The 22,000-nt window shown below is 41.7% G+C and overlaps 1 protein-coding gene across 1 annotated transcript; it reads left to right on the top strand.

The window, feature by feature from the left end:
• Positions 1–2,181: 2,181 nt before the first annotated feature.
• On the top strand, positions 2,182–20,545 carry LOC106000724 (vomeronasal type-2 receptor 116-like). Its single transcript, XM_013036001.1, has 7 exons — positions 2,182–2,381; positions 13,519–13,807; positions 14,351–14,777; positions 14,874–15,160; positions 16,124–16,351; positions 17,363–17,486; positions 19,647–20,545. Exons 1-7 carry the CDS (start codon positions 2,182–2,184, stop codon positions 20,543–20,545), a joined length of 2,454 nt encoding a protein of 817 aa, XP_012891455.1.
• The last annotated feature ends 1,455 nt before the right edge of the window (positions 20,546–22,000 follow it).

The following is a 22,000-nucleotide window of genomic DNA, read 5'->3' as shown; positions in this document are numbered from 1 at the left end:
ACCCAAGCCCTGATTTCAAGCCCCATGTCTGACAAAACAAACAAACAAACAAACAAACTCTGTAAGGAAATAATGAAATGTAAAGGAAGAGGGAAGTTAGAAAATAAAAGCCTTGAGAATGGGAATTGAGGAAACAAGTTGGTTTCATTTGGATAAAAAAAAATGATTTGAGAAGCAAAAATTGTCTTCACTCTTTCTAACCACAAAATGTTTAAGTAGCACATGGTCTGATTAGGTCTTGAGTTTCATAAAATAGAGATCATTATAAAATAATTGGTATTAAACAATTTGGGAGATTACCAATAAAATTAATAATAACACGTGCAGGTGAGGATATGGCCAAAAGAAGTTGTAACATCATTGGTAACATAATATGAGAAAAGATATAATATTACATGAACACTACCCACACACACTAGTATGGCGTCTTGTTATGTCTATGTTTATATATGACAAGTTTTTATCATGACACTACTTAGATGCTGAAATCCTGATTCAGGGTCAGCTCCAATCAACCCATGAATAGAAAAAGTAAATTGAGTTACACAGACACAATGGAGTCTTGGGCATGTAATTATATATTTGAGTCAGAAATATGGGAGGAAGTGGATATCATTGTGTTCAGTAAATCACTCTGATAACTGCATCAGTGGTATATACTGAACACTGTGTGAAAAATTAAGCATACAACCAGTGGGTAGGGAAGGGAGGGGAACAAACTGGGTAATATTGTAAAGAAGTGACCTAAGAGTGTGCTGACTCAGTCACGTGATTGACAGGTGACTCCTGGTTTCAGGTAGGTGAAGAGGAAGTCGAGAGGAGCTGTTCTTCTGGGCAGATTTAACAGAAATAGAGTAATAGATTAGGAGAACAGGGTAAAAGTTTGTCTTCAGAGCCAGGCTGGGGAGGCTAATACCTGTAATCCTGGGTACAGGAAGCAACAAAGATTTCTACCTCAGAAGCCAAGTCAGAGCTTGGCCCCAGCTCTGGACCTCTTGCAAGGTCTTGCCTACCAACACCAAAAAGCATGTGCATCCTGACTTTTCCAACTTACTTTTGCCAAGTCCTTCCTGATAAACACATGGAGTCAAATCACAGAACCAGCCACCATGGTGAAGTCTGTGGGGAGTAGGAACCTTCGCTGTGACCTTGGATTCACTTCTATTATGAGGAACAAATAAAGGAGACAGGTAGGGAGACATGGACAGAGCAGGGACCACATGCCTGTCCAAGTGGGATACAATAATTTCCCCAGCACCTGGAACATGAAGGAGACACACAGCAGAACAAGATCCATCCATACACACACAGCTTCCAGGATCCTTACTGGATAGGCCTGCTAGGTTCCTAGAAAGTCATAGATCATAGAACATCCCTGTCTAGCAGTGGATACCCACAGTTTATTTATAGATGCATTCTGCTGGTCAAAGGCATTTAAGCACTGAAGAAGTTCAAGTTTCAGAACACGAAGTCTAATTGGATGTGTGTCCTGACCTTGAAGTATTGAACTCTATTGGTTGAATTCATTGAGACTGTTGGTAACACCTGCAGGAGTAAATTTCATTGACCTCTTCTGGATGCTTCTGTATATGGAGTTGGTATGGAAACCTGAATGTGTCATTTCAGTAAACTTCTGTGGCTCCCTTGGCCCTGGGTTTGTGAGTCTGCCCATCCTCATCTTTGATCCTGTTCCAATAACTCTGATGGTGCCTTTGCTGGCCATGGTAATCTATGCCCTTTGACCTTCACCTGGCATCCTTTGGTGTTATCTATTCCCATCATCGCTAATGGCTTTCCTATGGGACTTTAAGTTGTGTGATTATTTTCTTTTCAACTTTTTGCTTTCACACAATTTTGTGAACAACTCAACAAGAAAAGAATCCATCCCTGGAGTTTCATTATCTACAGTCTTGGATTAAATCACAGTCCTGAGGGTGTGGAGAAGATGGTACACATGTTTTTCAACTTGTGTTTTGATCTTGAAGTCAGACACCAGATGCTGAGCTAGAGGGCAGAAAGGGCTCTATATTCCTCTATGACAGTGGAGGAGGCCCATGGTGTGTCCCAGTGGCCATCCAGCTAACAATAAGCCACAAAAACTGAAGATTCATTTAGACACCCATCTGAAACTGCAGGCTCAGTCTGCATCCAGAATCACAGTTCCAGGCCAATGCAGCAGCAATGTTCCCTGTGTCTCTGATGCTGCTTCTCCCTGAGCTTCTGCTCGTGTTATGTTCCTCTGAAGATGACCAACACATTTGCACAGAGAAATCTGTGGCACACAGCAGGGGAGATGTGGTGATTGCAGGGTTTTTCCCCTTTTATTCTTGGGAATGGCTTCAAAACATTAATGACCTTGTCGTGCAGCAACAGAGCATTCAGTAAGTGATTTCTTGGGTTTTCTTAAAATTTGCATTTTTGTTTGGTTAATTACACCTTTGGCAGGGTGAGTGGTGGGGGGTTGGGGGTCGTAGGGGGGAGTGCGGGTCGCAGGTGGAGAGTGGAAGGGATAGTATGGGGAAACAAAGAAGGAGGCAACAATGCTTGATAAGAAATGTATTCACTATCTTGCCCATGTAATTGTAACTCCTATGTATGGTATTTTCACAAAAAAAGTAGTTGGGGGAAGTTTGGATGCATCCACTAATGTTCTCTGGATCTTCTACATTGTCCTCACCCCAACAGCTCTACTTTATTTCAGATTTTCCTGATGAATATTGTTCAGCCTCCCAAGGGGTAGAGAGGTCTCTGTCTGTCTTCCATTCCACTCCCATTTCCCAGGGCTGTCCCAACAACCCCACCATCATTGTGACTCCTGCAGCCTGAACTGCCTTGGTTCAGGGTCATTTGGGTGACCAAGAGTCCATACTAACATTCCAAAGCACAATGTCCTCATCTACAGGTCAAAGGCCAGGGAATCTTCAATCAATTCTGTCCTTATTCTTTTTGGACCTCCTTCAGGGCAACATTTCTTAGGCTAGACATGCAGTTTTTGCTTCTGGGGTTATTTCATGTCAGCAAAGCTCTGGGAATGGGGAGCTGCTGGTCAAATCAGGAATAAGAGATCCCTGACAAGTTTGATTTTTTTCCCCTTATCTATGTAAATGAACCCCAGGCCTGCTTTCCATGTGTGAGTGTGTCTACTATGTCATTTCCAGAAGCTCTGCTTCTGTTCCTTGTTCTTTGACAACTAGCCAGGTTATCTATTTTCCCCCTGCTCATAAATTCCTATAATATATTTGAATGTGTTTTTCATATGCTTTGTTTTTTTGTTGTTATGGGAGCTTGTACTGTAGGTCTTGACGCTGTCTCTGAGCTCTTTAGTGCAAAGCTAAGGCTCTACCTCTTCAGGAACAGTACCACTTCCAGTTTTCTAGTGGTTTATTTGAGTTAAGAGTCTCACTGACCTTTCTGCCCAGGCTGCCTTTGAACTTCCATCCTCAGATCACAGCCTCCTTAGTAACTAGGATTACAAGCATGAGCCACCGGCACCTGGCTTTTTCATGTGTTTTATGCACTCTTTGATTAATGCGTTTGACCCAGGTGAGCTCACTACTTTCAGATCTACAGAATTCTCTGTAAACTAGGAAGTCACAGATGAATCTTCTCAGACAACTTGTGTGGAAACACCCTGTATGGGCTTTATTCAGGAGAGGAATAGTTTATTCCATGAGAGATTTGTGAGGGATATTGAAGCCAACTGAATGTGATGTGGAAGTGAGTGAGCCAGATGGGGCTAATGTGTAAACCCAGCATTAGAAATGTACCCCCATAGGAGATGGGAGATGTCAGAGCTGTCTTCTGCTCTGTCCATTCTCTAATTGAGCTGTGTATGTGTGTGTGTGTGTGTGTGTGTTCACACATGCTCTTGTACACAGGAGTGAACTCAAGTCCTGATAGCTGTCCCTTAACATTATTTTCTCTCATGACTGGCATTCTACCCCTTGACCCACAGCTCTGTTATCAGTTTCTGTGTGTTTTATTGTACATAACAGTCTCACAGACATTCTTGCCCAAAGTGACTACAAAACATAATTCTCTGATCTCAGTCTCCTTAGAAGCATAATTAAAGGCCTGAGCCACCAGTTCACAATTAATGTTTAGTATTATTCACATTCTAGCTGTCAAACCTCTGAGTTACATTGTACAAGAGGACATCAAAAACAACCACGAGAACTGAGATTCTGTCTATGAGAATTTCTCCAAACTGATTATATTGAATGCTAGGAGAATGCATTATTCTGGAAAATTTTTGATTCATATTGGACATGTGATACCATCTGGCCTTTGAAATGTCTCAGAATTAGACCAGTCTGCCTGGTCTGGCTTTGTGCCTGTCTTTCCAGAAATTCCAGGCAGGCTTCAGAGTTCCTGAGTCTGTAGCGACTTCCACAATGTCACCACTAGAGGGAGGAAAGGCCTTGCGGAAAGTCAGCTGTGAGGTGATAAACCACTTCAGTAGCAGAGAAAGTCAAAGGCAAGTTGGGTGACAAATACTCTGTGGTTCTAAAAGCCTCAAGAGAACCCCACAGAGTCGAGGGTCCCAGCATCCTCCTCTTGGGGCATGCGTGTGCTCATATGCCTTATGTACAGGGAATAGCCATCTGAGGAGATTCTGTATTGCAGTGGCAAGATCTTTGTTCTGGAACAGGCCTTCGTCACAACTGTGGCCACCAGAACTCTATTACACCTGGAATACCAACCAGCAGGGTCACCAAAATAGGTGAAGGTTAATGAAGTTTCCCTCTAAAAGTAGGCACTCTTCACTTAGGGTTCTTGACTTTGATCTCAAAATAAGAAATTCTATGCAAGTCACAATGATAAGAAAATGTGGCAGAGTATTACAAACAAGCAAGCAAGTAAACAAACAGGAAACAGTAATTCAAAGATACACTCTAACAGAGTAGAGATACACAGCTCTTGGGCTGCCAATGGTATTTATATGGTAAAGGTTGGAGGTCTCACTTCAAAGTTATGCAAACATAGGTTTTTCATCTTTGTTCTAATCACTCCTGGTGTTATACTTTCTGAGTTTCTGTAAGTTTTGGACATTCTTTCCAGCAAAGAAAGCATCCTGCCCTAAAAGAGATGATTACCCTTGATCTGAAGAAGGCATGCTGTTGTCTATATTTTGGCTAGAAGGTTGCTGATGTTTTGGGAGATCATTTTTTGGAGAAGGCATACATGTTGCCAGACAACTGTTAATTCCTATGATGAGAAATGCATTGTCAAGAAGAAATGCATCCTGTTGTCTCTCTTTGAAGCAAAGATAGTGCCTCTGTTTTTCTAAATCATGTTTCTGAGTTGCCTTCACCAGGACTTATATTACTCAATTTATCCAGCTTCATTTTCTGCTCAATGACTTTGGTCCCTTAGTCTTAAGGTACCAAGGATGAATGAATAGCTCTCTATGTGCCGTGAGCTTACTATACCTAATTTTCTCCTAATTTTTGCTACTACATTTTCCAGTAAATTACTTTGTTCCCTTAATATTAAGAGAAGTAGATGGATAAACTTCAAGCTTGAGTTTTGAATTCCTGGCAAGCATTAACCAGGCCTCATTTTCCCTAGTCTACTCTGCCTCATCATGACATCCTCAGTCCTTTGCAATCAAGACCAGGACAGTGCTGGGTGAGCACTAAGATCCACTCAGTTTGTATGTGGTAGAGGTTCACTCATATGCCAAGAAGGCTAGGATCATACCCAATTAGAGATAGTTAGAATAGAATTCAGATTGTCTGGTTGACTTTCCCAGGTACTGAGGTGATTATAGAGCTCTGCCAGAGGTTGGCCTGGCTATGGGGTCATAACAAGGTTTTAGTGCTATCACCTGGCCCACACTAAGCTGTGGGACAATATCACCATCTTACTTCCCCATCCAACCTATGACAAGGGAGATGGAGAATTATGCTGAGCCAGAGCAGCATGGTAAGGTTTGTAAAGAAAGCCACAAGCTTGGCACCGGTGGCTAATGCCTGAAATCTTAGCTGCTCTGGAAGCTGAGATCTGAGGATCGGGGTTCAAACAGTGCCTCTAGTTTATTCTGGATTATTGATTCAACCATGACTGCTTGACACAGGGTTCTAAGAAAAACCCTGACCCACTCTTATGCCCTGCTCACTGGGAGGTTTTATCCCATACCTGCTGTTGTTCACAAGATTGGAGGAGGGGGGTTGCAGCAGTTTCTTCCTTCCTAAGCCAGTTCCAGAGGCACAATCTAAAGATCTGGACCCAAGAGTAGAGACTACAAGCACTTCCCCAGCACTGCTCTCTGTATATGGGGATGATGCTGAGATTTAACATTAATTCTCTTCCTCCCTGAAATGTCAGAGGGTTTCTGGTCCATACTGAGGTATTAATGCTGATGATAGGTAGGGGAGACAGCTTCTTCCAACTTTCTCACACACCCTTCTCTGTTGTTTTGTTCTACTAGAGAAGTATCCTCTGGTCCACACCCATGACTCTAATCTGTTCTTTGTTGGGTTAGGCAATCTTCATGTTCTATCTTCCTCGACTGCCATCTTGCTCTGGTTCTGTGGAATCCCCTTTAATGATGACATTCTCTGGGTCAGCTTAGTGTGCCTCAACCCACATAACATGAATTGTATTTCTTTGTTTTCTTTAGCTTCCTCACAAGGCAAGTTGTACTTCTTTGCAGAAGGGTGCCCCACCAGCAAAAGTTTGGCAAGGGAGCACAGACAGAAGGCAGCTCATTTCCTTATTTACTCTTAACACAGCAAGCCCTGCCTCTCTGCTCATATTGGGTGAACTCATGTGTACTGTCTGTTCCCAATTTGAATTGTATTTCTTAAGATTTTCTTCATATGCACAGCTTATTCAAGGTACTCAATTACTTGGATTGAGCTGGGCATGCTCCCATGTCCCAGACAGCAGTGTTTTTCACATATCTATACATTTCAGAGAGGAAAAACCTGCTTGCTCATCCCACCCCTATCTTTGCAATGTCAGAAGACTAGTCATCTCATGTATGCTGATCAATTCCTGTTCAGGAGCTGTCCCAATTCTAAGTAAAGTGAGGAGGCCAGGTCTGGCTGGCACCATATTGGCTACATGGTGGATGGTAGGGTTGGCATCTTGTCCTCATGCTGAGGGTGGGGGGGTGGGGGGAGGGGAAGGAAAACCCCTCCCCCATCACCTGCCTACCAGGTAATGGATGTGCCTGGACCCCTGGATGCAGGGGCATGCACTTGGCTAATAGGTTACTCAATCTGTCAGTCCAGTGCCTGGGACTGGGAATTTCCTGAGAACCTGCCCTGTGTGCCGACCTATTTAGGCCCAGACCAGCCTAGCCACCAGGACTCCATGCAATGTGTGTCTCCATGATCGTGTCCTGTGTCCTGTCTCCTGGCTTGTCTCCAGTCATCATGGAGAACCTATTCAGCTCTCCATTGGAGCTGAATTAGCTTGTTGGTATTGTTTTTGTTGTTTCTTTCCTCTTAACATGATTCCTAGCTTTGTTAGGTGTATTTGCATGCTGCAGGCCTTTGTAACAACTGGTGGTCTGAAGCCTGTTAACTGTATAATAAAGACTCCAATATTCTGTATTTCAAAATGTGTCTTCTGGGATGATTTACTTTACAATATATGGTGCCCAATGTGGGGCCCCAGTGCCAAGTAGGGCATCTGAGGTTCCTTGAATCCACTGGCGGATGGTCCCGGTCTGCTGGCTACTGTTGGACGGAAACTGCTACAGGGAAAGCACACCCCATGGGAAGTTCCAGGCCATGTGGCCTTTCCATTTCTCTGACAGCCAGCAATTCCATGTCAAACTTGCCATCCAAACATCTTTTTAGAGTCATTTAGAAATCCTTCGGATGTTAGTCTCTGTTTCTCTGTCCTGTACTCTCTCCTATATTGTGTTTATATGTTTTTCTGAAACCTGGGGGCCGGTCCATCTGGAAATTGAAGAGTATAGGGGAGCAGACATGCTGGTTCCCAGTACCCTGCCCTTCTTCCTCTCGATTGACGGATCTGAGAGGTTCTGGTGGCGCTGAGTGGGACAGGCTCACACGACAGACTCAGGTACTGTGGAGAGTTTTGTAGCTTGTGTGACTCTCATACAGTAGGGAGTTCTGGATACATTTGTGTTGAGGGGGGATCCCACTCATGGTGGGAGAAGCCCCAGCTCAGCTGGCTTTTTCTGTGTTTGTCTTGGTCTTGTGTTTTTTGTTGTGTTTGGTGTTCTGTCTTTATGGGGGAAATTGAAGCCTGCTATGTGCTGTACCCCATTCTGCAAGGAGAGAGGAGGGAGTTTGCGGGCAGCTGATGGCCTGGTTAAAAAAACTAGTTAAGATTAGCAGTTTAAAATTAGTGTTCCAGGATAAAATTGGCAAAAAACAAAAAAAGTCAGACAGCCTGGTGGGCTGAGAGATTAGCCTCAGGCAACTTCTCCCTTCTTCCAATTGATGGTATTCAAAATGTCAGTTGATGTGTAAACTGCTCTAGACAATTGGGACAAAACTAGAGTCAAGTAACTGGGTGGGTCAATTTGGGCACTAGAGAATCCCCACCCAGCATTCTTCAATAAAAATAGTTGATATGCTAATATGCTTTGGTATATCAAGCTATCCCTGAAAAAATGTAGACCAGCAAAGTAATTTGTTAAATATTTTGTCTTAAATCTTGGTCATGGAGGGTAAGATTGGCAAAAAAGATCTCTTGCCACTAAAATTCAGGAAAATGTATGGCTGATATTCATTTTGCACACTTTAAGATTTTTGTGCACAAAAGTGTATGTATGAACTTGTTAAGATAAAAATTGTTATCATGATGTTAAAAAATATATAAGTTAAGTTTAAACTGCAAGAAAAGTCAGCAGGTTTAGACATTACCAAAAGTGTTGAAAGGGTTATTGCATTTATTTTAAAGAACTTTAATTAAAAGATTTTGTAAGGATTCTTTAATTTGGAAACCTAAATCTGATGTTTTGATGCATAAGGCTGTTTGCATTGTAATCAAGTTATCTGGCTTAGCAAAACACATTGGAAACTTGAGATTATTTCCCACCACTGCTAAAATTTGCGGGGGAGTGTTAGAATTTGGATGTAAAGTTTTGTTTACCACTGTTAAGGACATTGCTTCTTCTGTGTGTCTAAACTGTTTTGTTTCTCAGTCAGAGATTTAAAAGGACAGGAAAATTTAAGATAAGCCTGGGTGCTTATCTTTAAAGGTAAGGGGTGGTCTGGAAAAGGGGCAGATCAGCCACTCCATGCATGGTGGGCCAGGCCCTGGGGGAGTTCACGCATGGTGGAAGAGAAACAAAGGCAGTTCTAACCCTACAAAGTCAGATTGGGTGTATACCCATTCTGTAGGATGGGGCAACAGGCCCATCTTCTTCCTGTCTTTTTTCCATGCAGATGTTCACTGGAAACCTGAGGTAAAAACTGGTGTTGTAATATTTCTAACATTGCCCCTGAGGATGTATTTAAATTGAAAAAGTTTTAAAGAAGAGTTTACAAGAGTTTATTTATGTGATGTAACTTGATTTCTATGCTCTTTTTGCAATTGGATGTATTTTTGAAAGGATAAAAAGATGCTGTGGTAGGAAGACCCCTACTCAGGCTGGCAAGCCCACCTAGTCGTCCAGAGTGACAGAGCCCACCGCAACAAAGTTGTTAATAAAGAAACAACTTTATTGAGAAGGTTCCTACACTGACCGGCCAGGGCCACAGCACAGGCTGGGGAGCTGATCCCGAGCAGCCCACATACTTAGGTTTTTAAAGGCAAAATTCACAAGGTCAAGTCTGGTCACACCCAGGTGACCAATGAGATTGTAACCATAACACACACAAAGGATTGTATGGTCATACAGACCACACACAGGTAGCCAATATGTGGTCACCAGTTGGAGCCAGATTATAACCCATCTGTTTTATGGGTCAGTCTTTAACTGAACAATCAAGGTGGATTAGGTTGTTAAGGGAGACCTAGAGGCATTCTTTCCATTCTAAGAACTGGGCTGGCTGGAGCCAAGGTCGAGTTAACCTTGTTTAGAGGTGGGGTTTTTTTTTGTTTTTGTATTTTTTCCCCCTAAAATCCCTAAAGCAAAGGCAAAGCCTGGAAAAAAGCTGTACCAGCTCAAGTCTCCTCTCAGGGCCCACTTCAATGCTAAGTCTAGATTCTTGAAACAGTGTTTGTAATTCTTGCATTAAGAAAAACTGCTAAGTTCCTAATTGTAACTTAGACTGCAAAAAACAAAAATAAAAACAAACAAAAAAAAACCATGGATAGTTTAAAAACCTTTGGCTGAGGGGTAATGGATGTGCCCAGTGTTCCAACAGGGCATTTAAATGCAAATTAAAGACACTTTAGGTAAAGGGATTAAAAATGGCATCCCTATTGTAAAAATTTGGGAAGTGATAAAAGAGTGGCTGGCCTCCCTAACAAAGTTTAAAGTTAAAATTGTCTTAAATGTTTCTTTAAAAATCCAAAATGATAAATTAGGATTCCCAAAATGATTGCCTAATTGTTATTCCAGTTTCTCTTATAGGTTTTTATAAGCATGGTCCTTCAAAAATTGGTCAGAGCCAGAGGTCATGGGAAGATAGTTTGTAGGCATGCCTAATGTCCATGACTATCTACCTTGTAAAGGGACAGAACTTGCTAGTCATCTGTGAGAGTAGTAAAAAGTTAAGGATGTAAAATGTGGGGGATAGTTTAAAATCCAAACTCCCCTATATTTGCTAAAAGCTCTAATTGGCAGTAACTTTTGGACTGGCAGCAGCCACCGAAATTCATCTATTCAGGAAGGAAAGTTTTGTACCTGAGATTGTGTCCGAATTGGGATCTGTCTAAAGGCTTACACAGGTAACTTAGGCATGAGTAGGGTCCCTGGAGATCACATTACTAAGTCAGCAAGAAGGATGTTTTTGCAAACTAGTATGCTAAACAAGCTACACTGCTATAGCCAGAGAAAAGGTCTGTGCATTTGTCAAAAGTTAAATGTTGCATATAATTTGCAGTTTGGAGTAAAATATTGCTCCTAATAACATATCATCTTGGCAACACATTGGTAAAATAGGATAAGGCTATAGGTTCTTGACTAAGTAGTCTCAATGCCCCTGAGTCAGCTTGAAGAAGTTACAGAAGATGAATCTTCACCCGTCAATGCCCTAAAGATCAAGGGACCAGAGTCACTTTAAAAATGAGGCAGGAAAACAGGGGTTATACCATGGGGTGGACATACAAAGCAACAAAAAAATCACCTTATAAATATGTTAGAAACAATAGCAAGAAAGAAAAACCCCTTCAGTCCTTATCTGGTGGTTCATTTTGCCTAACATCAACTTATCTGACCTTTTCTGCTTGTCTCAGACATATACTAGTTATTGCACATAAGGGAAACCATGGGACCTATGTTTCTTTGGGCGTGGCTTACTTCATTTAATGTAAGTTTTTCCAATCTTTCCATTTCCTAACAAATGGTGTGGGTAATGTCATTCTTGATGCTGGCATAATATGGAGAGGTGAAGGGAAAAAAAGCAAATTGTTTAAATAGGGATACTGGTGGACCCATTGTAACAATAAGATGTACAAGATACTATGTCAAGCTGGGTGCTAGTGGCTCACGCCTGCAATCTTAGATACTCAAGAGGCTGAGATCTGACGATCACGGTTCAAAGCCAGCCTGGGCAGGAAAGTCCGTGAACCTCTTATCTCCAATAAACCACTCGAAAACCGGAAGTAGTGTTGTAGCTCAAGTGGTAGAGCGCTCCCCTTGAGCTGAAGAGCATAAAGATAGCCCCCAAGTCCAGATTCAAGCCCCATGACCCACCAAAAAAAAAAAAGATGCTATATCAAAAAATAACAAAAAACAAAGAACTTTACAACTTTGAGTGGGGGAGGAGTGAAGGGGGGTGTAGTCTGGGGGATGGAAGGGCAGGGATGATAAGGGAAAAACAAAGGAGGAGGCAACAATGCTTGATAAGAAATGTATTCATTACCTTGCTCATGTAATTGTAACCCCTCTGTATGGTATTTCCACAATAAAAAAAAATTAAAAGAATGAGGCAGGATAAATTAAAAAGAGGCATGGAAACAAGCCCAAGCCCTCTGTGTCCACCTAGAAAAACCTAGCCTTATTTAATAAAATCTCTGGTTATTAAAAAGTTGTCACCTTAGTAAATTACCCAGGAGGAGCTACTGCCTAATTTGCCTTAAAAATCAATGGGGCTCCAGCCTTCAAGAGCCAGTGTACAACCAGGAAGGTAGTGGGATATTTCACTAAAGTCAGACCTTAGGTTAAGCTTCTTTAACTAGTTTGTGCAGAAATGGCACATACCTCAGCATGAGGTGTGACAATCCACCATAGCTGCTGAAAGACATTGATGCTGCTTTCCAGCTTATCTGTTCTAATCTGTTTGAGTAAAGTCCAAAAACAGCCTGGCATCATCCAGTGGAGACTACAGCATCATCCTGACCATATCCACTGTGGTCAGTGTGGACTGGACTCCTTCTTGCCTGACTCTGTCACCTGCAGCTGATACCTGGTGAATGACTGCTTTGGATCTGCTTAACCTAGGAGTTCTGTTGAGGGACATTCTTTTGTGGGACACAGATTTGTAAATCATACCCTGCCTGACATGGGATGGAAGTTCAAAGTCCCCTGACTATATGGGTACCAATCATATGGAGCCAATTTTAATTGCTGGAGACTCCATAAATTAAAGGAGTAAATGGCTTAGGAAACATTTCAGTCCTTTTACAGAGAAATAAATGATTTGATCTCATGTACATAAAAATAAAAGGAGGAAATGAACTAAGGGGGCCAAGTCTGGCCGGCACCATATTGGCCACATGTTGGATGGTAGGGTCTAGCATCTTGTCCTCATGCTGGGAGAATGAAACACCCTCCCCCCTTCACCTGCCTCCCAGGTAATGGGCATGCCTGGACCCCTGGAGACAGGGACAGGCACTTGGCTGAAAGGTTACTGAATCTGTCAGTCTAGTGCCTGGGACTGGGAATTTCCTGAGAATCTGCCCCCTGCACTGACCTATGTAGGCCCAGACCAAATTAGCTACCAAGACTCCATGCCCCATGCATCTCTGCGATGAAGTCCTGTGTTCTGTCTGCTGGCTCATCTCCAGTCATCATGGAGTCCCAATTCAGCTCTTCATTTAGTCCCAATTCAGCTCTCCATTGGAGCTGAATTGCTTGTTGGAATTGTTTTGATTTCTTTGCTCTATGGCATACTTCCTAGCTGTGTTATGTGTATTTACATGTGCAGGCCTTTGTAACAACTGGTGGCCTGAAGCCTGTTAAGTGTAAAATAAAGACTCCAATATTCTATATTTTAAAATGTGACTTCTGGGATGATTTACCCTACAACATAAGAACTTTTGTAAGACTACAAATTATAATGCCATCTTGTTGGAAGATAGGATCTACACATACTACTGTGTGTAGAGATAAGTATTTGAATCAACAAAGTCATGAGATTTGCAGTTAATCATTTGTAATACACATGTACCTACCCAATTTTTGTGACTTCTGTGCAGGATGAACTTAAAGAAATACCAATTGCTTCTTACCCTGGTGCTTGCAGTGGAGGAGATCAACAAGAATCCCCATCTGCTACTCAACATGACTCTGGGGTTTGAGATCTATAGTGCACATTGCAGAGATACTGATCTATTAGAGGATGTACTCATCTGGCTGTCTGGAAAGAATAAAAACAACCCTAATTACACCTGCAAAAGAGACAGCAAAGCTTTAGCAGTACTCACAGGAACCTCAAGCACATCTGTCCCAATTGGGACACTGCTGGACCTCTACAAACTTCCACAGGTGAGGCTGGGAGGGGTGGGCAGATGTGAACCATGTCCACATGGACTCTTTCCTTGACAGGCTTAAGAAGAGGAGTTATCACAAACCCTTCCAAACCTGTGATCTCATCGGGAAAAGACAAAAAAGTGGGTGGGACATAGACATTTTCTTTGCTGTAAAAATAAATAAATAAAAGGAGAGGTTGTAAGAGATCAAAGGATGATCCAAAGCTCTGAGCCTTATCCATACATTTCTGCAATGAGCTTAGAACTTGGAAGATGACTTTCCAAATGGGATAAGCGAACTTCCTCCCCTTCCTCTCCCCCCCCCCCCATTGCCCAGGCTAGCCCTGAGCTCTTGTGCTCAAGTCATTTTTCTTCCTCAGTAGCAAGCATGGTAGCCTCCTCCTTTGTTTCCCTTTCCCATCCCTTCCCATCCTCCCCCCCCCCCCCCCCCCCCCCCCGACTCCATCCATACTGCCATTTTTCTTTAGTTTACATCAGGATAGAGCCTTGTCTATGACCATCCTCTTCCTGGTGTTGTGTTCATTTTTTTTCCCTCTAGTTCACCTTTGGGTCTTTTGATCCTCTCCTGAGTGACCATGGAAAGTTTGGTACTATCTATCAGATGGCTGCCAAGGACTCAGCTCTGGCCCTTGCTATGGTCTCTTTGATGCTTCACTTCAGTTGGACCTGGGTGGGACTGTTCATCACCGAAGATGACTATGGTGTGTGGTTCCTCTTAGAATTGAGAGATGAGATGGACAAGAATGGAGTCTGTTTGGCCTTTGAGAACATGATCACTTATCATACCATTTCAGATTTATCAAATGATCTATCCATACATCGCCAGCTAATGGAATCATCAACCAATGTGATTATCATTTATGGGGACAGTAAACTTCTCTTAAGCTTTATTCTTAAATTAGGGCACTTTTTAATTATAGGGAAAGTCTGGGTCATGAACTCACCCTATGATGACGTGACCATTGGTAAAAAATATTTTCTGCTTGATTCTTTCCATGCACCTCTCATCTTTTCTCACCATCATAGAAACACTTCTGGGTTCACCCATTTTATTCTGACAGATACCTTGTCCAAGAACTCAGGAGATAATTCCCTTCCCAGGTCATGGATTCAGTCTGTTTATTGCCTACTGATTAAGTCTGACTGCAGAGACTTGGGGCACTGCTCATACAACGCTACACTCCATTGGTTGCTGAGACACATTTTTGATATGACCATGTCAGAAGAGAGTTACAACATCTATAATGCTGTGTATGCCTTGGCCCACGCCCTCCACCAGATGGTTCTTCATCACATGGAACAGCTACCAGTGCACATTGCTCAACCAAGAGCATTTCTCTCTTCACAGGTAATGGCTTTGCTTTTGGTTGACCTACTCTAGGCATGCAGACTTTGTATAGAAGCATTCACAGCAGATGGAACTAGGTCATCTGGCTCCATTTTGGAAAATACAAGAGACTATGAGCCTGTCATGCTTACAATGAAATGACTGTAGAGCCGTGAACACAGTGTTCTTAAAGAACACTGCATCCGTGACAAGGAAGTGCTGTATCTTCTATGCCCATTCTCACTATGCATGGAAAAAGCTGTCCCCTTTTTAATAGCATATATCCAAATTGTCTTTCTACCTTTTTAAAATAACAGATCAAGGGTGACTAGTTATTGAAAACTTAATATTGTCTGGACACATGTGGCTCACACCTGTGGCTCACTTCTGGTTACAGTTAACCACCATAAAGCCAGAGGAGGAGCTGAGGCTCAATAGATAAAATGCTTAGTTTGAAAAAAAAAACTACCCTAAGTTGGTTGCCTAGGCCATGAGGTGGGGCCACAGGACAGGATACACACACACACACACACACACACACACACACAAACATACACACACAGAGTGATCTAAGTCTTCCTTAAGGTAATCTTTCTTGTCATAAATACTCTATGATTCTACTTAGTTTATTATTTGCCTATTTTTCAGACTGACTCTCTAATCACAATTATAAAATAAATGATTGGAAAGCACTTTAGAGAGGCAGTTGAGGTCTGTCACCATATAATTCATTATTTGTTGGATGTGGCTGGAATTTCATTCCCTTGAAATTGAATTTCTGCATTCCATCCTTGATAACCAGGTTTTAGAACTTGGTAACACTTTAGTCCTCTGTGGGCCTGCATTTGACACAGTTGGTTGGATTCCTGTGGTGTGTGTGAATCATGTGGTGGGAATGATGGATAATCTGTGTGTATCCATTGTTCTGGGGTTCTGTGATAACTCTGGGAAGCACTTCACCATACTGTAATGTGTCCCTTTTAGCTGCATCCCTTTTTGAAGAAGATCCAATTTACCAATCCTGTTGGAGACCAAGTGATTTTGAATGAGGAAAGGAAATTGGAGGCAGAGTATGACATTATGAGCTTTTGGAATTTTCCTGACGGTCTGGGACAAAGTGTAAAAGTTGGCAAGTTTTCTTCATTTAGTCCACGTGATCAACAACTGACTTTGTTTGAAAATCTGATAGAATGGCCCATAGGAATTACCAAGGTGGGTCATTTCTACGTTTTTGGCTTTCTCCTTTTTTAAAAAATATGTAAGATTATTATGAAGTAGTTGTAATTCCCTAAGGCAGGTTATGAGTACAATGTTTGTAGATAATGTCACCACATCCTTATTTCTCCAGCAGAGTTGGTCATTCTTAACTATATATGCCATGATCTATGTATAAATATGCCATAAGCTTATCCTGTTTTTAAGCTTGTTTATCAAAACTATGGCTCAGTGATGTACGTTTTACAATTTCCTGTATCTGGAAGTTTCTTGCTTACACATTTATGAAGGGCATAGGGGAACATTCCATTACCATTATGTTGTTCTATGTTTGCACATTGAATATCATAAAATGTGAATGACACCTGTGAAGATGTTTCCAGAACTGTGACCAGATATCTGAGGGAATCAAAGGAGAAGGCAGAAGGGCTTGCTTTGCTTCTGCCTGGAGATTTCATACCATGGTTGGGTCAATTGTTGTTTTTGAGTTTGTGGTGAGACAGGATGTAATTAAAGGAGCATCTGCCAGTGAAGGTCACCTACATCATGGCAGCTAGGAAGCCAAGAGAGAGAGAGATGTGAATGGCCGTAGGTACAGCAGCACCTCCAAAGCACTTAGCCATGCTTTAGAGTGTGAGTTTGAAGTTTCCCTGAGTGATTTTCCTCTGATGTTCTTATTCATCTCTTCACAGATGAATAAGAGAGAAAACACATCATCACCCGAATTCATGAATGGGATGGATGATTGAATTCCAATTTCCTAGTTTCCTAGAATTAACATCCACCTCTTAAAGGCTTCATGATTTCCCGATGGCATGAGGGGCTTTTGTCAAGTCCCATGTATTCTTTAGGTCATGTTAAATGAAACTGTAAAAGGCTTAATCAATTCATTGGCTGTATGTATATAAAGATTATGTGTTTTGATTATCTTTCCCCTAAAGCACTGGAGTGTCTGGGATGTCAGGTAAAAAGATGAATAGTCACTAACCTTCATCTAACTGTTCTCAGACTCCTAGGTCTGTTTGCACTGAGAGCTGTGGTCCTGGATTCAGGAAGACCTCTCTGGAGGGAAATGCTGTCTGTTGCTTTGACTGCACTCCTTGCTCAGAGAATGAGATTTCTAATGTGTCAGGTGGGTCTGTGAGTTATAGAGAAATTCCCCATCTCTCCTTCCTAACCTTCAGTGCATGCAAGCCAGTAGAGTTATCTACAGTAGCATGCCAGGAACACATATTCCTCTTCACGGAGAATTCCATTACTACTGTTAACCATACTTATCCTTAGAAGAAGCAACGCACTACCCCTACATTATATACATGATTGTATTTTCTCATCTATTACAGGATTCATCTTGAGAATACGCCTATTCCCCTCTCCTCAGTCACATTTTTTGTATTTAAAGAAAATATACACTAATGGTTTCCCTTATTTGGAAGAAGCAGAAAAAGGCAAAAGCTATGTACATATCCCCATATAAGATGTTAAGTGAAATGAACCCCAAGATAGGGACACAAGTAGTTTTTTTCTTTCTTTTTTACATGTATTTATAATGTACTATATGAGTTTTTGGTTTGTGTGGTTTGTTCCTCCCCGACAGCATAACCCATGTTTTCACAGACTTGGATTCTGGTCCTGCATCTTGTATACACATTTTTCTAGTTTGGGGAGGGGAAGGAAAAAACCTAACTTCCTAAATAGGGATACAGGTTGACCCATTGTAACAATGAGATGTACAAAACACTATGTTGAAAACGAACTTTACAACTTTGACTGGGGGTGAGGGGTAGGGGTTAGGGAGTACTTGGGATGGTGGGGAAAGAAGGGATGCTAGGAGAAAAACAAAAGAGGTGGCAACAATGTTGATAGGATATGTACTCATTACCTTAGTATAACTCCACTGTACAGTATTTTTACAATGAAAAACATATAAAAAGGAAAGGAGCAGGTAATAATGCTCCGTAAGAAATGTACTCATTAACATACTTATGTAAATGTAACCCCTCTGTCCAGTATCTTCACGATAAAAAATATATTTTGTAGAAAAGGAGAAATGGAGAAAATAAAAGCAAAAGACTGTAAAAAGAAAACAAAAAAATAGAAATGATGTGCAAATCATCATTGAATTTTGGATCTAACACAGTCTTGTTTTTCCCCATCTCCTCCACAAGTTATACTGACATCAAATATAGTGAAAGCTGGGGTTATACTGTGCGGGGGGACATACAAAGCAACAAAGAAATAATCTTATAAATGCGTTAGAAACACATGGTGGCTCAGTGGTAGAGCTCTTGCCTTGAGTGCTGCTCTTTTCTAATTAAATTTGATTTTCTATTTAGCAAGCACTAATAATACAAGGGACTTTATTATGATAATTCCATGTCTGACACTGGCACTAGATTGACTAGCAATTCCTGAAATATAAAAGATTCAGAAGTAGTTTTCTATGTCCATTTCATTTCTCTTCTCCCTCATCCAGCTGATCTTTTCCAGACCCTATCATATCAGAGGAGAAAAATTGTTCTTGACACAGATAAATGCTCAGGAATTTTGTGTTTGGTATAAGGAGTAGATTGAGGTTTGGATTAGACCCTCTTGTTAAAATTGAAATAATTAGGGTGATTCTATATTCTCCATTATTTCTTGAATGAGTATCAGAGAGCCAGAGTGATATGACCTGTCAAGAATGCAGCACATAAGGCTAGGTAACTATATATTTCCCTTGTAATCCAAGTGACTCAGGCAGTTGAGATTTTAGGATGGAGCTTAGATGCAATGATGTCCAGGAAACTAAGTAAGATGCTTTTCCACAATTAAGCACCCCAAAAAACTGTAATTCAAGCTGTGGCTCAAGTGGTAGAATGGTAGATTTGGCATGAATACTCTGAAAAAATTCCCAGGGCCAAAGTTCAAGCGCTGGAGGAAAGACAGAAAGTAAGGAAGGAAGAAAGACAGAAACAAAGAAAGAAAGAAGGAAGATAAAAGAAAGAAGGGAGGAAGGGAGGGAAGAAGGGCAAGAGGGAGAGAAAAAGGACGTAAGGCAAGAAGGAAAGAAGGAATAGAGGAAGGAAGGAAGGAGATAAACAGAAAAAAGAGAAATGGAGAAAGGAAAGAAGAAGAAATGTGAGAAAGAATTCAACAGGAAGTATTTTGACATTAAAAGTTACTCTACTTGGTATTGAACTCAATACAGGTCACCTGATGGATCAGGGAAAGGAAGCTATTTGAATGAAGGGGGATGAGAGGAAAGAGAAATATGTAACCCAGACTAACAGTGATTTTCACTCTTCACCAGACATGGAGCAGTGTGTGAGGTGTCCAGATTATCAGTTGGCCAACACCGAGAGAAACACCTGCCTCTTGAAAACTGAGAGTTTCCTGGCTTATGAAGACCCCTTGGGCATGTCTCTTGCCTGCACAGCTCTCTGTTGCTCTGCACTCACAGCTGCGGTTCTTGGGGTATTTATCAAGCACCAAGACACCCCCATTGTCAAGGCCAATAACCGGGCCCTCAGCTACATCCTGCTCATCTCCCTAACCTGCTGTTTCCTCTGCTCCTTGCTCTTCCTTGGCCGTCCACACACAGCCTCCTGCATCCTCCAGCACACCACATTTGCAGTGGTCTTCACTGTGGCTGTCTCTACGATCCTGGCCAAGACCATCACCGTGGTTCTGGCCTTCACACTCACTGCTCCAGGGAGAAGCATGAGGCAGTGGCTGGTGTCCCAGGCTCCTAAGCTCATCATCCCCATCTGCACTCTCATCCAGGTGACTCTCTGTGGCCTCTGGCTGGGAATCTCTCCTCCCTTTGTGGACAGAGATGCACACTCTGAACATGGCCATGTTATCATCCTGTGCAACATGGGCTCCCTCACTGCTTTCTACTGTGTCCTGGGATACCTGGGCTTTCTGGCCTTGTCCAGCTTCACCATGGCTTTTCTGGTCAGGAATCTGCCTGACACCTTCAATGAGGCCAAGTTCCTTACCTTCAGCATGCTGGTATTCTGCAGTGTGTGGCTCACCTTCCTGCCTGTCTACCACAGCACCAAGGGGAAGGTCATGGTGGCCGTGGAGGTCTTCTCCATCTTGGTCTCCAGTGGAGGTCTCCTGGGCTGCATCTTTGCCCCCAAGTGCTACATCATCTTGATAAGACCTGAGAGAAATTCTCTGTCCAGGTTCAGGGAGAGATCATAGTTGGGAAGAAACAAACATTAAGATGAACATAAGTGTTGCCTACAATGTTGTTTAGAGCCTCTGAGAGCAATCTATACCAATTTGGCAGTCACATCTTAGTTTAATTTGAGGAATTCTTTTTTATTTTTTAGTTTGAGGAATTCTTTGGACAAAGTAGTTACTGTTTTTCATTCTACTGCTTATGTAAGAGTCATATCAAATTCCCAACAAGACTTCCTAAATTTTCATTCTAATTTGGATATTTTATTCTTCCTCCAGTGTAATGTGTCCTTTATGATATCATACTTTATGATGAGTACATTATCTACTGTGATTCTTTCTTTCTTTTACCTGCTCAATTATTCTTCTTACCTATGCTATATTGCTGCTTGCATATCACTATATTTATAAGGCTGCTAGTATCTGAAGGTTATGCTGTGAAATGTTTCCATGCTTTAATTATGGTACCTTGAGTCTATTATCTGGCCTAGCTGTGGTTTTCTCTTCACAATTTTCTATTTTGCTATATTACTGTGTGCATTTCTTCAGAAAATCTCTAATTCTCTCCCTTCCTTCATTAAGAATTTTAGAGCAGGATGTTAATGTGTTTCAGTTTCCCAAAGAAGTTAAGTGTATTTTTGAGAAAAGTAATGTGAGTGAATCAATATAAGTAGAGCGTCTCAATGAGCAGCTGGAAAAATAGTTTGCTTATTGGTCATTATTTCTTATTGAAGGCCAAAGATACAGAGTGCCAAGCAACAGCCTTGTCATCCCAGTCTCTATGAATCCTCAATATTAATTTGGGAGGAGAAATGGAATCATTTATAAGAAGAGAAAAAGCTTCCCAAAGAGAGGACAAAATCATTAGATAGGCTCAGACTCCCGCATCTCTCAACGTTCTTTAAAATTCTACAAGAGCAGGAATGATTCAGAAGAGTCCCTTAAGAAATCAGAAGTGTTAAGAAGCTTGAAGTGGGACTATTGTCATGCCACCACTGCATTATACCGTCAGGAGTCCAAAAGACAAGCAAGCTCCTTTCGCTGTCCAGAGATCTTGACGTCATTCAATGCTGTAACTGTGGGTCAGTGGAGTGATGTCACCCATACATGCATCACAGAGACACACACAGCGCCCTATGTACTTCTGCTGGGCCATTGCTGGAAAACATAAAAGCATCTGCACAGAGACAAAAATGTCTGGAAGCCAAACAGATCATTCTAGTTACAGTGACTCATAGAAGAGAGTTCTCACTGTTCTTTAAGCATTTGCTTTTGTATTGAATGGCATTGCTGGATTAGTATGTATACAACACAGGGGTACTGATGAATTTTACTATCATAAGGCTTTAACGAGAACCAGAACAGCCTAACCACACAAAAGAAATGAGTGTTAGACTCCTATGTCAAATGTCTACATCAAGCATTAGGAAGACGTATCTGTTGTCCACTTGAAAAATAGGAACAAGAAAACTTCAG

The sequence above is a fragment of the Dipodomys ordii genome, unplaced genomic scaffold (assembly GCF_000151885.1).
Source record: "Dipodomys ordii isolate 6190 unplaced genomic scaffold, Dord_2.0 Scaffold235, whole genome shotgun sequence".
NCBI classification, from domain to species: Eukaryota; Metazoa; Chordata; class Mammalia; order Rodentia; family Heteromyidae; genus Dipodomys; species Dipodomys ordii.
Note: the sequence above shows the minus strand (reverse complement) of the source record. Positions and strands in the feature narration are given on the sequence as shown.